This window comes from Vitis riparia, chromosome 13 (genome assembly GCF_004353265.1).
Source record: "Vitis riparia cultivar Riparia Gloire de Montpellier isolate 1030 chromosome 13, EGFV_Vit.rip_1.0, whole genome shotgun sequence".
NCBI lineage: Eukaryota > Viridiplantae > Streptophyta > Magnoliopsida > Vitales > Vitaceae > Vitis > Vitis riparia.
Genome location: NC_048443.1, coordinates 16,442,049 through 16,459,192, shown reverse-complemented (window position 1 = coordinate 16,459,192; position 17,144 = coordinate 16,442,049). Strand labels below are relative to the sequence as shown.

General features: G+C 35.9%; 2 protein-coding genes and 1 long non-coding RNA gene across 10 annotated transcripts in view; 2 read left to right on the top strand and 1 right to left on the bottom strand.

Annotated features, from left to right (window-relative positions):
* LOC117928154 (disease resistance protein RUN1-like) overlaps positions 1-17,144 on the top strand; it is a 118,150-nt gene that overhangs the window by 75,019 nt on the left and 25,987 nt on the right. Inside the window, exons 10-16 of one of the 8 annotated variants that reach the window (XR_004653531.1) lie at positions 5,943-5,981; positions 6,083-6,184; positions 6,769-7,154; positions 7,289-7,401; positions 7,495-7,638; positions 8,709-8,843; positions 12,291-12,873. The exons of 3 other annotated variants lie outside the window; for them this stretch is intronic. The gene's annotated coding sequence lies outside the window, so the exon portion shown is untranslated. Of the gene's footprint in view, positions 1-5,942; positions 5,982-6,082; positions 6,185-6,768; positions 7,155-7,288; positions 7,402-7,494; positions 7,639-8,708; positions 8,844-12,290; positions 12,874-17,144 lie in introns of those variants that run through there. 4 more of the 8 variants (XR_004653528.1, XR_004653529.1, XR_004653532.1 and 1 more) reach the window with 4 other exon arrangements.
* LOC117928157 lies at positions 8-3,586 on the top strand. Its single transcript, XM_034848048.1, has 4 exons — positions 8-376; positions 1,020-2,850; positions 2,956-3,283; positions 3,373-3,586. The coding sequence occupies exons 2-4, from the start codon at positions 1,021-1,023 to the stop codon at positions 3,531-3,533; spliced, it is 2,319 nt and encodes a 772-aa protein (XP_034703939.1). The 5' UTR covers positions 8-376; position 1,020; the 3' UTR covers positions 3,534-3,586.
* On the bottom strand, positions 2,914-3,929 carry LOC117928167. The gene is made up of 2 exons (XR_004653549.1): positions 3,849-3,929; positions 2,914-3,254 (listed from the first exon to the last, which is right to left on the bottom strand). It is a non-coding gene; the product is annotated as an uncharacterized LOC117928167 (long non-coding RNA).

Here is a 17,144-nt window from a genome sequence, read left to right as displayed (position 1 = left end):
ACCAATGGTTTTAAAGGCGTTTGTGGGGCGCGCCCTGAGGCGCGCCTTGAGGCGAGGCGCAGCGAAAACGCGTTGAGGCGTTAAAAATAAAGCGAAACACCTGAAAGGCGTACGCTTTTTTGGTGAGGCGTGATTGAGGCGCGCTTTGCTCGCGCCTTTCACGCTTTTCCGGTGAGGCGTACGCTTCGTCGGATCTGATGTGGCAATGAACAGAGACTTAAAAAAAACCCTAAGTAATCCCTAAAACCCCAATCCCGACTGAAAACAAACCCAAAACGAAACCCTACCTCTTCCAGTCAAGCGGCGACGGAGTGCTCACCCTCGGCGGCGACCAATCGCAGCGATCTTCTCCGGCGGCAATCCCTCTCATCTCCAGGTATGTTGCGAACTCCCTCTTCCATGGTTTCTCCCTCTTCATCTCTCTCTCTCTGCGATCCACACGGGCGTCGGCTCCTCATCCTAATTTTTTTTTTTTTTTATCAAATCAGATGTGCTTGCTGTACATCTATTTAAGCTTTAAAGCCTTTTTTCTCTCTCACATTTAAATTCTCCCACAAGCTCACAGCCCACACTTCCCGTCCACATTTTTTCTCTCTCTCCCAGTAGGTTTTTCATCTTTTTTTTTTTTTTTTTTTTTTTTTTTTTTTTTTTTTTAATTTATCAAATCAGATGTGCCTTTTGTTAATAAGATTTTTTTTTGAAGTTTTTTATATGATTGCTTACAAATATAATTAAAATTATATAAAAGATAATTATTTGTGAATTTTGAATTTTTTATTTCTGGTTTAATTTTAATTCTCACCTCAATTTTCTTTGTTTCATTATTAAATTCCAATTAAAATTTATGTGTATAATTTTTAAACTCATTTAAAAAAAATTGGTTTTTTTTTTAAATTTAAACCAATTAAATTTTGTATTTCATTTTTAAATTTCTTTCAATTGTGCTTTGTTATTATTTTTTAGTCAATTATATTATTATATAGAAATTTGAATATTATTATTGGTGTTTTTTTTTTTAGAATGAGTTCCTCCGATTCGAAAAATTCAAGAAAAGATTTTGTGTGGAAGTATGTTCTTGAAGTTACCGGGGAGCAATATTTAAGATGTAAATTTTGCAATCAAAGATGCACGGGAGGGGTGAATAGACTCAAGCATCACTTAGCCGGAACTCATCATGGTATGAAACCATGCAACAAGGTTAGTGAAGATGCTAGATTGGAATGCAAAGAGGCATTGGCCAATTTTAAGGATCAAAAAACGAAAAGAAATGAATTGCTCCAAGAAATTGGTATGGGTCCTAATTCAATGCATGAGAGTGCCTTGTCTAAAACAATAGGGACATTAGGGAGTGGGAGTGGGAGTGGGAGTGTAAGTGGGAGTGGGGAACCTATTCCTAGGGGACCCATGGATAAATTTACCACTTCACAACCTAGACAAACTACTTTGAATTCAAAGTGGAAGCAAGAAGAAAGGAAGGAAGTGTGTAGAAAAATTGGTAGATTCATGTATTCAAAAGGTCTCCCATTCAACACTGTGAATGATCCTTATTGGTTTCCTATGATAGATGCTATTGCAAATTTTGGGCCCGGGTTTAAGCCTCCATCTATGCATGAATTGAGGACATGGATTCTTAAAGAAGAGGTGAATGACCTAAGTATCATTATGGAAGATCACAAAAAAGCTTGGAAACAATATGGATGTTCAATTATGTCAGATGGTTGGACAGATGGAAAGAGTAGGTGTCTTATCAATTTTTTGGTGAATAGTCCTGCTGGCACTTGGTTTATGAAATCAATTGATGCTTCTGATACAATAAAAAATGGGGAATTGATGTTCAAATATCTTGATGAGGTGGTTGAAGAAATTGGAGAGGAGAATGTTGTGCAAGTCATCACTGATAATGCCTCTAATTATGTGAATGCTGGAATGAGGCTTATGGAAAAAAGGAGAAAATTGTGGTGGACTCCTTGTGCTGCTCATTGTATTGATTTGATGTTGGAGGATATTGGAAAGCTAAATGTCCATGCTACTACACTATCTCAAGCTAGGCAAGTAGTGAAGTTCATATATGGGCATACTTGGGTTCTTAGCTTGATGAGAACATTTACAAAAAATCATGAACTTCTTCGTCCAGCAATTACACGATTTGCTAATGCATTTCTTACTCTCCAAAGTCTTTATAAGCAAAAGCAAGCTCTTATAGCAATGTTCTCATCAGAAAAATGGTGTTCAAGCACATGGGCTAAAAAGGTAGAAGGTGTGAAAACTCGAAGTACAGTGTTGTTTGATCCAAATTTTTGGCCTCATGTTGCTTTTTGCATAAAGACCACTGTTCCATTAGTTAGTGTCTTGAGAGAGGTTGATTCAGAGGAAAGACCAGCCATGGGTTATATTTATGAGTTGATGGATTCAGCTAAGGAGAAGATTGCATTTAATTGTCGAGGTGTGGAGAGAAAATATGGCCCAATTTGGAGAAAAATTGATGCAAGATGGACTCCGCAACTTCATCGACCTTTACATGCAGCGGGTTATTATCTTAATCCTCAATTGCGGTATGGAGATAAGTTTTCTAATGCTGATGAGGTGAGGAAGGGATTATTTGAATGCATGGATAGGATGTTGGATTATCAAGAACGTTTAAAAGCTGACATTCAGTTGGACTCATATGACCAAGCAATGGGTGAATTTGGGAGTCGTATTGCAATTGATTCTCGAACATTAAGAAGTCCTACAAGTTGGTGGATGCGTTTTGGAGGTTCAACACCGGAGTTGCAAAAGTTTGCTATTCGAGTCCTTAGCCTTACTTGTAGTGCTTCGGGATGTGAAAGAAATTGGAGCACATTTGAGTCGGTAATACTTCTATTTTTGTAAATTTTTATACATATATTTCTATGTCAATGTTAGAGAACCTTATTTCATTTTAACACATAAATTTGATACTTTTATTATTTGTAGATCCATACAAAAAAAAGAAATAGACTTGAACATCAAAGGTTGAATGCTCTAGTGTATGTAAGATACAACACTAGATTGAGAGAGCGAAGTCTACAAAGGAAACAAAATGTTGATCCGATTTTGGTAGAGGAGATTGATTCGGATGATGAATGGATTGCGGAGAAAGAAGATCCCCTCCTCCCCCTTGATCTTTGTTGGCTTCAAGATAATGAGTTATTCAGTGTTGATGCCATTAGAGCTGTTTCATCCAACTCCCAAGAGATTGAAACATCATCGGATCACATGGTTTCTTCACATTCCTACAAAAGGAAACATAATGAAGTACCAAGTAAGTACTCAAAAATTGAAGTCATAAATTTGATTAAATTTAATAAAAAAAACTTATAATATTTACACTTAATTAATTCTTTATGCTAGGTACAAGTGGAGGCAAAGGCAAAGAGAAGGAGTTGAATTTGACACCAATTGATGAAGATGAAGATTTACATGAAATGGGGATACATGATAGTGGACATTTTCCTACTATTGATACATTGGATGAGGATGATGATGACCTTGATGATGAGGATTTAAGTTGAAACAATTGACTCTAGTTGTTATTTTATGACTTAGTTATAGATTTTTTGTAAAAGTTTAGAACTATTATTATGGTTGACTCTATTTTCTATTTCATGACTTAGTTATGGTTTTTGTTAAAGTTTGAAATTATTAGTATAGTTGAATCTAGAATCTATTTTATGACTTTGTTATGGTTTTTTTGTGAAAGTAGGGTACTAGTATGCTTTTTTTATTATGATTCTAATGAATTGTTTTCATGTTTCTATTTATGCTATTTTATTTTATATATTTAAAAATATTAATTAATTATATAATGTGAGGCTTAAAAAGCTTACGCCTCAACGCCTCGAGGCTTACGCCTCGCCTCACGAACACAAAAACGCCTCGCCTTACGCTTTCGCCTTTAAAAACTTTGTATACAACAGATCTTTCACTTGGACATATATACAAAGGACTCCTAGTTTCTGTTAGTCTCAAGTCATAGATTGATTTGTAAGTCTTTCAATCTTCAACTTCTCATAGTTCTGCATTTTGGACACCAGTTAGAAGTGCAGTTATTCCACTTTGATTCTTCTGCAGTAGCATTTGAAAATATGTCATGTTGTTATGTAATTGCTTTTGTTGTTCAAGATATATATAAAGATGAGATTAGTGCTTCTAAAAGCTATTCACTACAAGGCTCTATTCTGCAATGAATATGACTAGTCTACATGATGATCTAAAACCTCTCCCAGTTTTTAACATTTGCCAGTTTGGATCTATTTTAACAAGTTATAAAACTTGTCTACATGACATCTCTTATAAAATAGGTTCAACAAGATATAATTATTAAAATAGTATTACCAAAATAGAGACAAAATTTAAGGATGATTTTAAGGTTTTTTTTTATTTTTGTCTATGAAGTTTATTTGTAAAAACATTTGTAAATTGATAGGGATTAATAAAAATTTTGCTTGCCCTATAATTGAAATCAACTTGGAAATTTTGGAAGATTTTGGATCAAATCTAGTCGGATCTTGCTTTGAGGGGTGTGGATTTTAGTAGGTCTTATTTGTATACAAAGCTCCTTTTCTTTGCATCTTGTAGAATAGAACAGAGTCCCAGTTTCATGTGCTAGCTATTGTTTATAGGAAATTGTATACTTTCTTAGCTAACAAACAGAGAAGAAAACCAGAGGAAAGAATAGGAAGATTCATTAATGGGTTGTTTTTTTCTCTTTCCAAATTTAGTCCTGTTTTTAATGGATTCTGATTGATGGTTATTTTTTCTTTGTTTTATGGCAGTGACTACAATTGATTCTGGTAGCAAGGCTCTTGAATTTCTGAGGCTTGAAAATGACCCAAACACAGTGATTGTTTCTCCAAACAGTCATTAGGTATGGTTTACATGAGTGAAGGTTTGTGAAGTTTTTATGTTGTTATGGATTCACGGATGAAAAGCTGCTTTATAAGATATCCATGGTTTGGTTGCTGAAAAACTGAGGAAAAGGGAAAGTAAATTTTGAATTATTTTTATTTTTATTTTTCCGGGTTTTTGTTCCTTATCCATCGATTTCCATATCAATTTTTTTTTTTTATGATTATATTTTTTTTCTTTGATTTCTATAATAAAAAGACATGTCCTTTAATTTTTTATGTAGATAAATACATTGTGGCAGCAACGTAAGTTCGTATACTTTGTTCTTCTCGCTGGGTAGTTCTCCTTTAAGTTTCAAAAAGACAATCAAATTTTTTGTTTAGTTCTTTGTTTTGATTTGTCTGTAGTCAATCTATATATGCATCCTGCTTGTGCAGATTTTTTTGGAGGTGCAACTTGATGGATATTGGCCCGCAAAATTTGGCATGGATTCAATTGGAAATGAACTGGCTTTGGTATCAATGGGGCATCCAAGATCCTCTGCATCAATTACAGGAGGCCCAACCCTGTTAAACGGTTATTCAACAGTTCATACCTCCAATTTTTTTTGTTGTGACACAGTGGCTTATTAATCACCCCAAGTTTCAGAAAAATCCACTTTACATCAGTGGTGACTCATATTCAGGCATAATCATCCCCATGGTGGTTCAAGAAATATACATCCAATGGTATGTTAATCATGACTTCTCTATATGGCTGAGGAAAGGAGAATAGTTTCATGAGTTATATAAAAACACTATTTAACCTAAGCTTTTGCATTTCTTAAGTTCAATTTTCCTTTTGTTTTGAACACCCAAACAGAGTTTTAAGATTGACTAATCAATTCAACTCTTAGAGGAACTAATAATGCATGTAAATGGAGATATAAAGAAGGACATGATGGTTCAGGATTAGGCTCCATCTGAGCCCATGCTTTCATTTTTCCTTTGGGATTCCAAAAAGACTACATATATTTCTAATAAGGTGCTAATCGTCCAGTTGAAATTTCCTTTCTTCTTATTTTTTGGCTGCAGGTAATGATGCAGGGAAAGAGCCAAAAAATGAATATTCAAGTATGTAATCTAATTATATGATTCCAGTGACTTGCGCCTTATGGTTTTAACTTTTGTACATCATATTTGAATCCATTTGATCTTCTTTTAATTGGACTCAGGGATACACCATTGGAAACCCAATAACAAATCACTTTAGTGACTTCAATTCAAGAATTGCATACACTCATCAAGTAGGAATTCTATCATATGAGCTTTATGAGGTGATTATTCCCCCTGCTCACTCGGGTTTAATTCTTAATCGAATATGATTCCAAAATTTGCATTGATTTGTTATGCATTTCTAGGCAACTAAAGCAGTATCCTTGTGAATACTATTAAATTGTACAAGGGATGGTTCAGGGGTTGCCACCTAAGAAGCATTCAGAGAATGTCATTCAGGTTTTAGACACATGCTTGTACCATTCTACATATTGAGTTGAATTTTTGGTTTTGACTGAATTGGAAGATGGATTTTTTTTTTTGTACTTATTTTGCAAAAATTGTAAGAAATAATCTGAAAAAAAAAAAACAAAAATGCAAAGATTCAGGTGGTTGAAGATACCCCAAGTGGCAATTGACTGAATTAGATAAAATGAAGATCAATTCAACTATGTGTTTATAGAATGTTTTAAGAGGCAATTGAGTTTTATGTTTTCTTTAAATCTAAATGGCATCATGTCTCTTTCTTTTGACTAGTCTTTTCCTTTCCTTACTTTTACCAAATACCAAATAGAGTTTGAGCATGCAGTTTTACTCAACTTCTGCTACTAATTAGAGTATTTGTTGGTGATATTTTCTTTTTCAGGCCAATATCTAAAAGCTAAGGTTGATGGAGGATTTGGCAGGGACATGCTGGAGTTTTTGTTGAAAGGACATGTGGTTGCTTATAGAACCATGGTTACAAGAGTTTCTTGAAATAGCCTGAAGATTATTTGATTGATAGAGTTGTCGACTTGTGATGCAGTTGCGTTTGCTGAAAGATTATCTAAATGGCAGTGTCGATATGATTATGGTTTGCTGATGTTTATATTGACATTCAGTTTGGTATCTGTAACGGGCTATCCTCAACCATCCTCATTAGTAGCACCACAGCTGTGTTTGTATCCATAGGCATCTGCCCAATGTGGGCTGATGATGATCTTCACAAGTTGGTTGCTGGCGATGTTGAAAAGCTTGGGAACTTCTTAGAAGGTATGCCTAAAATAAAAAGGTGGCATTACACCCCAAATGAATGTGTGGATTGCTCGAGATAAACCCAAAGAGCACCATACCTTCTACATTTTTCTAATCTCATTTTGATGACTTATAAGTAAGTGAATTTGCAGGATTTTCAGGGGAATATTTTAGAGTCTTAGGAGATGGAGAATCCAAGGATAGCAAAACATTTCTTCAAGGATACAAAAGTATTTTGACTTCAAAAATCATTGAAGATTCCTTGGTGAGTTGAAAGATTGATCTATTTCACTGTCAAAATTTTCTAAATTCATAGACTACATCAAGTTACAACTTGTTTAAATTTCTCAATTTGCAGACAAATTTTGTAAGATAGGAGTCTAGACATGGTCGTTTCAGGTTTCGTCATCCTTAGAAACAATTCCAAAAGATTGGATCCCTAGCTGGCCAATGCACCTATCTCATTGATGCTCTTAACAACTACCCTCACTCTCATATCCCGGTAGTAAACTCAACTCACAAACTAAAATTCATTGCCTTTAGATTACTTGATTTAACTTGGGTAAGAAAAAGCTATGGCATAATCTGCTTTCTCAACTCACTTCACTCTGATGTGGTATCCTCACAGGCTTCCATAGAGATCCAAAGCAAAATTCAAGAGTATGACTAAACCATGCTTTGTTGATCCCTATATTGTAAACTTAAAAACTGCTGCTAAAACCCTCAAATCGTTGCTCGAAACTCATTCTTGTGAAGACGTTGACCTTCTTGAGCTAATGTCAACTGCTGTAGTAGGTTTATATTTAATGGCATTATCCATCAAAATTAGTCTAAAAATGTTTATGTTTTATTTTGCAAAATGTAACAAATTCCTCTATATTTTGAATGCTAGGTGAGTATTATTATCGTGGGAGGAGTTCATAGAATTTTAATTTAAAAAAAAATCAAATTAAATGAAAACCTATATGTAGAATGAGGACAAATTTATATTCCAATATACTAGGCTGATTTATATTTCTTTCTTCATTGAGCAAAACAGTGTAAAGAAAATTTGGATTGGGCAATCGTGTTAATTTTAGTGAATTGATAATTATGTGGTCCAAATTGGAAACTAGGATATCTTAATGTTGCTTTTATATATGATTCATGTATGCAATATGCCTATAATTTTCTACACAGGAGTATTATTGTTAATGGGTGTGTAACTATAGCCTGAGCTTAGGATAGTGGATGAAAAGAACATGGAAGAGGAACACAAAGTTGTCTTATCTAGTAAAGCTGGAGAAGTTGACTATTTACACTCTTTACATGGCCAAATTGGGAAACCAAAGGCAAATGTATTTACCCGGTTCACTAGATAGATGTTTATTGAATCGAAGAAGGCAAAATAGTTGGATTCCCAGGACAAAGGTCTTAACTAGACAAATATTTATCAAATTGATTTAGCATTATGCTTTGTAATGATTGAAAATTGAAAGAGTAAGCTATTTTAAGTTTAAATTCATTCATTTCTCCAATTTTAATGTGTTCATATTAAAATGTCCTACTAATCCATGTTGAATGTTCTTGCAGTGCTAAACACAAGGTAGAATTGGAGCTTTGTGCAAAAAAAACGCCAAACACTTCCATGATCTTAGACTTCTTCAAAGGTTGGGAAAAATGCAAGCTCTGGAATGCATTTCGTGAACATATGGAGACATTGAACAGGTAAATATTTACAAGATGGTCAACACTATAATAGATGCTCAACAAACATGATTGACTTGAGAGAGAATTTGAGTAACCAGCATAGCATTCTTGTGAAAACCATGTTAGGCTTGATAGTGCTTTTATCTAATGTTATACATATATTGATTGAAATAGTACAGACATAGAGCTACCTTTCTATCATTATTTGGTTCTTAATTTTGTTAACTGAGTCTAAAATATATTAGATGTGTTAAATTTTGTGATTCATCATTATGAAAAGCATCATATATGAGTGCACACACATTGAAGCTCATATCGTCTCCGGTTGGAAAATAAATATTTCATTGAGGGTGTCTTATGGTTTAAGGAATGAAGTAAAGAATTATGTCATTTTGCATAACCTCTAATTTTATACACTAGTTTAGACACATATATTCTTCTTATATCAGATACTTAGATTTTGCCTTTTTCATTATATATGAAATCCATATGCATCAAAACTTAAAGAAAGAGGAAATATAATATAAAGTGGGAAACAAATCACTTGATCCCCAGGGCCAATAGAGCTGCAGAAATATCCTGAGCTTCATAACCCTCTTCTACAAAGGCAATGTGAGGGCTATCATGTGGGATCGTGTTTTCCCTTTTGAAGTTGTCTTTCATTGCAAAGAAGTTTCTCCCCACCATACCTCACCAAACCTCTTAGAATAATGGCCTTGTGGAGGCCAACAACTAGGTCTTCATAATTTGTATCCCATCTTTTCTAAACAAACACCACCATTTTAAAGAGGTCAATTCCCCACCTGACTGAGACGTACCTGCAGAAGACATAAATGTAAAAGAGTTGGTAGTGTTTTTTATGTGTGCTATATGCATAGGGAAGAGATCTTACCTTGGTGCTTAGACCCTTGACGCAGATAAGGGTACCACATTCAACCTTAATGCAGTTTGCATATGGACAAGCAACAATGGAAGCCTCTTATCTGCATCCTTTTGTTACAGGCCATCAATTCTCTAAGTTTATCATTTATTTGTTTAAATCTTATTGGAAATATAGTACTAGAAAATCAATCAGTTCATATCCAAGGTACTAGTCTCTACAACCTTTTTGCCAAAGGGTGGTTAGTAACAATCTTACCTTAACTTTTGGTTTCACCTACAACCACCCACATTGCATACTCCACAATGTCAACCATTGATCTAACATTCTCAGCAGGTCATCAATACTCAACATGGGCCTACTAGATCTTTTACATAAAAATAAGGGTAAAAAAGAAATTTTATCCATCTATGAATGTGCACCCAATGGATTATTTGATCCATATTGATGCAATGCAGTCAAATGCACTAGTAAATATGTTCCTCCTCATGTCAACATATTTTATTGTCTAGGAGGAATTACACTTACTTGTTTTTTAGTACAAGTATTTGTACTACAAATCAACTACAAAATCCCTCAATGGATATTAAATTTCCCTCCCACAATTATAAACCAATGCATCAAATTCTTTTAAGTTCACTTGATAACATCTTAAATTTTCTACTATTCTCCTGTAAACTCAAACCAATCAACAATACCAATCTTATTCAACTTAAGCTAGAGTTGATAACTTTCATCACATTTTTTATAATTGTCAGTAATCTCTTAGTGCAATCTCTATTGCTATCATAACAATCTATTACATACAACTCTTGTTTTTTTTTAGGATTGTGGCTAACACTATAATTACAATTAGAGGAAGCCATGTGGGTTAGAGTTTCAATGAGTTCCTTCTGTTAGTTTCTGCATTAAGTGCTCAATTAATCTTAAAGTATCCATAAAGAGAAACCTTTAAAAGAAGGTCTTCTACATCCCTTAGGGAGTCACTCATGGGTTTTTCAATAGTTGGCATGATCCCAAGATAGGTGTTGTGGTGGCGGTTCCAGTGGTGCTCAACATGGGTAAGTAGTTACAATATGTTTAGCCATGAAAACTAATGGATGTTCTTTAGCCCATTTTTATGGAACTGAAGTCATAAGTTATTGTCAGTAAGGAGGTTTAGGAGGGCATTTGCTATGCCTTTTTGGTCATGTCTAATGAGGAGTTAACTGTTATGTGCCTTGTTAGATAAAACAAGTAGGTCTATAGAAAATAACTATTGAAAGTTCAATATATAAACTCTTATGACGATGGACTAGGATCTAAATAAGCAGAATCCACCAGGCTTGCTAGTCTAGCACCTAATTGTATTGATCTAAAATTTACCTTGATAATATCCACATGCCCACTATTTTTTATAGCAACAATAGATAAACCATATTCTAACCCAAAAAAAGGGGTGTAAACCATAAGTACCTACTTATAAGGCAATAAATGGATTAGATTGGGACCAAATCGCTCCACAAGAGCTGGGTTGATAAAAACCCATTTCAAGAGGCAAATCCACCACAAAAGTGGTAACATTAGATGTTTGTATGTCACAATGAAAAGAACAAAAAGGTTTAGGTATTGAAAACATAAGCAGGGACCCATGCTGATTAATTGTGGGTCTTGCTATCGACATGAAGTAGCCTAATTTGGCCATTGATACTTAGAGATGATGGGACTTATGTTTTCTGTTAGCTATTTCATCAATACTAAAAATTTTGGCAGACCATGATCAATATGAATTCTTAGAACTTGCTACAGCTTTGTTAAGGGCCCACTAATCTTTGATGGGGGATCATAATGTATGTGTTGAATATTCTGCAAGGATTATGAAATTCACTTTAGTTTTTGTAGCCAATGTGTGTGTTCCTGGAACTTTGGACTATGATGCTTTGGATAAGGCACTTGACCACACAAGTCACACTTCTCTATGAACTTAAGCACTGTTGTAAGGGAAACCGAGCTACTCTTAGACATTTCTTCTATGTCGTCTTTGTTTCCTAAAATCAATATCTACAAAAACAAGACCTAATCAACAAGAAACATAGCTTAGAGTCAATGTTAAAATTGTATTTGTTTTCTATTTGGATCATGGGAAAGCGCTTTGAAATGAAACTTTTTTACTAGTCTGGCTATCTCTCCAAAAGCCTTGAGCAGACTAGTGACATTATTTTTAGGATCAAGACAAGACAATACAAGTGTCATTGTCACCTTCTGAATGTTGCATTGTAACATAGCTAAAGTAAAGCAATACCCTGGAAATTTAGTACTACTTGGTTTAGTTAAGGTATGGTTTTGATATTGCTGGAGTTTCCTATACCATCTGTGGCTGGTCATAAATGATTCTAGTCTAGGTAAGTGAATTGTACTTGGCCACAGTGAATACTTCATTTTCTTTTCAAGTTCAAGAATTGATCTTGTGGTTGTTTTTACTCACTCCATTAGGTTATTGTGGTTCTTTCGTTTTCTTTACCTTGCTCCTATGGTAATGAAATACTTCTTATCTACAAGTGTGTTGCCAAATGCATATCTAAATGGTGGTTTATTCTTGCCAACAGATGCCTTGTCCCCAGAAGTCTCCAAGTGAGTAATGAAAGGATATAAAACTGATTTCCATAAAGGATGAAAGTCTCTCTACTGTATCAGCAATCGATGAACCAGTGCATGAAATCATCGTGTTTTCTTCTACAAATCCATGTGTGAAAATTGGTGGTCCAAAATTGATTGGCCACGTAAGCAAAGTTAGTTAATTAACTAACTGAAAGTGTGAGCTGGCACACCTGTTTGCTTAGCATTTTTTTTTTCATGTACACGTGTATAAAAATGTGAAGAAAAAAAAAGAGTTTTGAATTGTAGAAAAGAAGTGAGAGGATTTCATAGTGTGAGTCTTTTTCACTGTACTATAACGAGAGCTTGATGATTCTCAGAGATTCTTGAGGATGTAAAATGATTCAATCTTAGTGGATTTTTGGAGGTGATCTTGATTCGTGGATGTAGGATTCAATCTTGGATCCGAACCACGTAAATCCTGCTTGTTTTGTTATGTTTTGATATTAGATATTATTTTCTTTTGATTTATGGTTTTGTTTTCTTTGTCTTCTTGGATTGGTGTTCAATCTCAATTCATTGAGGAACTTGGATAAAAACTCAACACTATGTTTTGTACTTTTCTTTCAACTTGGATGATTGGATATTTGCTATAATGTTAGGCTAGATGACCGAGTTAGCATCTTAGATTGATGGAATTGAAGAAGAAATCATTTAACACAATGACTTTAACCATCTCTAAGTAGTTGCTTCTATTTGAAATTATATATAAAAAAAGTGTAATTTTGATTTTGCTAAAGTTCAAAATTTTCATTAAAAAAATATATAGTGATAGAATAAGCAATACTGAAGTTGTGAGCAAATAATACCTTTATTAATAAATTTATTCATATATTTGTTCTCACCATCATAAAATATTTTACTAAAAAAGGAAATTTATAGGCTTTTAAAGGAAAAGGTAAGCCCAACTTGATGGAGAGTTAGGTTCATTCTCTAGATCAATTGGCTCACCCGCACTTGGCCAATGAAGGTTTTGGTAAGTGGAGCTAAGTACATTCATTTGGGCTTGATTCTTTAGATATGTTTGTGTGGGCTCTTTCATTTTCCTCTAGCCCATGATGATCTTAGTAAGGATCTGTCCTTTATGTAATGCTTTTATGTGGAAGGATACAAAAATTTTTTATATCGTATCCATATGATTGGTCTTTGAAGTATATACATATGAGGGGTAGGAGGAATCCATTGTTAACAAGCCAAAATGAGATAGGAAAGTATATTACTCAATAGAAGGAAAAAAAAACAAATCTTATTAGAGCCCTAGCAAACTATCTCTAGCTCCAAAATTATGGCTTCAAATATCAGAAAATAGAGAGTTTAATTCTTACATGAAAGGAATCAATGAGAGAACTTTTTGTATTTTAAATGTTAAAATTGTTGATATAAAAAGTGAATGATTATGGTGAAATAGTGAAGTTAACTCATTAGTGGCAATGACCTTGTTTGAATATACTTGACTTGGGTATTCAATAATGATAGAAGAAGTGGGTGGGTGAGGGTAGGTGGAGGAGAAAAAGGAAGAGAGAGTAGAGAGAAAAATAAAAAATAAAATAAAATAATAATAAAAATATAAAAATATAATATAATATAATAATAATAATAACAAGTAAAATTAATAAGTAAAAATAATAAAATAAAATAAAATAAAATAATTTACAAAATAATGAAAACTAAAAATTAAAGGGTGAGTGGGCCTAAAATAACACATGTAATCGGGATTTAAAATTGAGCTCAAAATTAATGTAAAGATAAAATTGGGACAAATTTTGAGGTCTACAAATATGCCCCTCTTTGGTAGAGTTCACAAGTAAAGTGAGTGTATACACAAACGAAACGAAGTGAACTTTGCCAAAGAACAAGAAAGACCGCCAAATTTGTCCTAGTATAACATGAGCTCTCTCGAATGATAAGGCTGAGGAAAAATGACTCTGAATGCCAAAAGGAGGAAAGATGGTGACTCTAGGTGCCTAAATGAGTATGCACGATAGCTTTGAACGCCAAAACTAAAGGAAGAAGATGGCATCGAATGCCAAGCTGGACAATGGCTTTGAATGCCAAAATGAAGACACGGCTCTGAATGCCTAAAACTGATAAAATGAATGACTCTGAACGACTAAAATTGGAAAAGATGGCTTTGAACACTTATGAAAGAAAATTGTGGCTCTGAATGCCAAAGGGAGATCTGAAGGCCTACAATTCTAAACACCCATGAAAGAAAGTAGTGGCTTTGAACACCTAAAGGGTGAAAATGGCTCTGGGTCATGAGCTCAAGGCTCTGAATGCTAAGAATGACTCTGGGCCGTGAATAAGAAGAATGACTCGAGGTCGTGAGCTCAAGGCTCTAAATCCTAAGCTGACTAATGGCTCTAAATGCCAAGCTGACTGCTCTAAATGTCGAACTAAAGATATGATGGCTCTAAATGCCAAGCTAACCAATGGCTCTGAATGTCTGACCATGAACGATAGCTCTGAACGGTAAACTAAGGACAAATGGTGGCTCTGAACCCCAAACTAAGGATACGATGGCTCTGAAAGCTAAACTGTTGGGAAATGGTGTATGCCTGACTGTGAACAATGGATCTGAATGTCAAACTGTGAACAATGGCTCTAAATACCAAACTGCGGAGAGATGATGGCTCTGAAAGTCTGAATGTGAACGATGGCTCTGAATGCCAAACTGTAGAGAGATCATGACGGCTCTGAATGTCAAACTGTGAACAATGGCTCTGAACACCTGAATGTGGATGATGGCTCTGAACGCCTAAACTGTGGATAAATCATGATGGCTCTATATGCCAAACTGTGAACGATGGCTCTGAACGCCAAATTGTGAGCGATGGACTCTAAATACGAAACTATGGAGAGATGATGACTCTGAACGCCTGAATGTGGACGATGGCTCTGAATGCCTAAATGTGGACGATGGCTCTGAACGCCTGAACTGTGGATAAATCATGACGGCTTTATATGCCAAACTGTGAACGACGGCTCCGAATGCCAAACTGTGAGTGACGGGCTCTAAATACCAAACTATGGAGAAATGATGACTCCTTACGCCTAAATGTGGACGATAGCTCCGAACGCCTGAACCGTAGAGAGATCATGACGACTCTGAATGCCAAACTGTGAACAATGGCTCTGAACACCAAACTATGAAGAAATGATGGCTCTGAATGCCTGAATGTGGACGATGGCTCTGAATGCCTGAACTATGAATGATGGCTCTGAACACCTGAACTGTGGATAAATCATGATGGCTCTGAACGCCAAAACTGAGAATGCGACATCTAAACGTTAAACTGGGAAGTGATGATGGCTCTGAACACCGAAACTGAGAATGCGACTTTGAATGTCAAACTGAAAAGTGACGGCTTTGAACGCTGAAACTGAGAATGCGATAAGGATGGCTCTGAACCCGATACTAAGAAGTGATGGCTCTAACCACCGAATTGAAAACCGATGATGGTGACTCTGAACCCCGAAACTGAAAAATGTGACTCTGAACGTCAAACTGAAAACCGATGATGGCTCTAAACGCCAAAACCGAGAATGTGACTCTGAACGTCAAACTAAGAAGTGATGATGGCTCTGAACGCCAAAACTGAGAACTCGACTCTAGATATCGAGCTAAAGACAAACAACGGCTTTGAACGCTAAACTAAAGATACGACTCTAATTGCTAAGGCAACGATGCGACTCTGAACGCCGAACTGAAGGTGTAGCTCTGAAAGCTAAACCGAAAAGAGATGGTGGCTCTGAATGCCAAACTGGAAAAGGATGGTGACTCCAAGCGCCAAACTAGGCATAAATGGTGGCTCTAAACGCCAAAATAAGAAGGGATGGTGGCTCTGAATGCTAAAACTAGAGATGCGGCTCTGAACGTCAAGCTGGAAACCGATGATGGCTCTGAACGCCAAAACTGAGGATGCGACATCTGAACGTCAAATTGGGAAGTGATGGTGGCTCTGAACGCCGAAACTGAGAATGCGACTCTGAACGTCAAACTGAGAAGTGATGGCTCTGAACGCCGAAATTGAGAAGCGATGATGGCTCTGAATGCCGAAACTGAGAATGCAATAAGGATGGCTCTGAACGCCGATACTGAGAAGTGATGGCTCTAACCGTTGAAACTGAGTAACGGTGATGGCTCTGAACGCCTAAACTAAGAAGTGATGATGATGACTCTGAACGCCGAAACTGAAAAATACGACTCTGAATGTTAGACTGAAAATCGATGATGGCTCTGAACGCCGAAACTGAGAATATGATGAGGATGGCTCTGAACGCTGATACTGAGAAGTGATGGCCTTGACCGTCGAAACTGAGAAGCGATGATGATGACTCTGAAACCTGAAAATGAAAAATGTGACTTTGAACGTCAAATTGAAAACCGATGATGGCTTTGAACGCCGAAACCGAGAATGTGACTCTGAACGTCAAACTAAGAAGTGATGATGGCTCTGAATGCCGAAACTAAGAACGCGACTCTAGATATCGAGCTAAAGACAAACAGCGGCTTTGAACGCTAAACTGATGATACAACTCTGAATGCCAAGGCGAGATGCGGCTCTGAACGCTGAACTGAAGGTGCGGCTCTGAACGCTAAACCGAAAAGAGAGGGTGGCTTTGAATGCCAAACTGGGCAGAAATGCTGGCTCTGAACACCAAAATAAGAAGGGATGATGGCTTTGAACGCTGAAACTGGAGATGCGGCTCTGAACGCCGAAACTGTGAAACGATGATGGCTTCGAACACCGAAACTGAGAATGATGGTGACTCTGAATGTCGAAACTGGAGATACGGCTCTT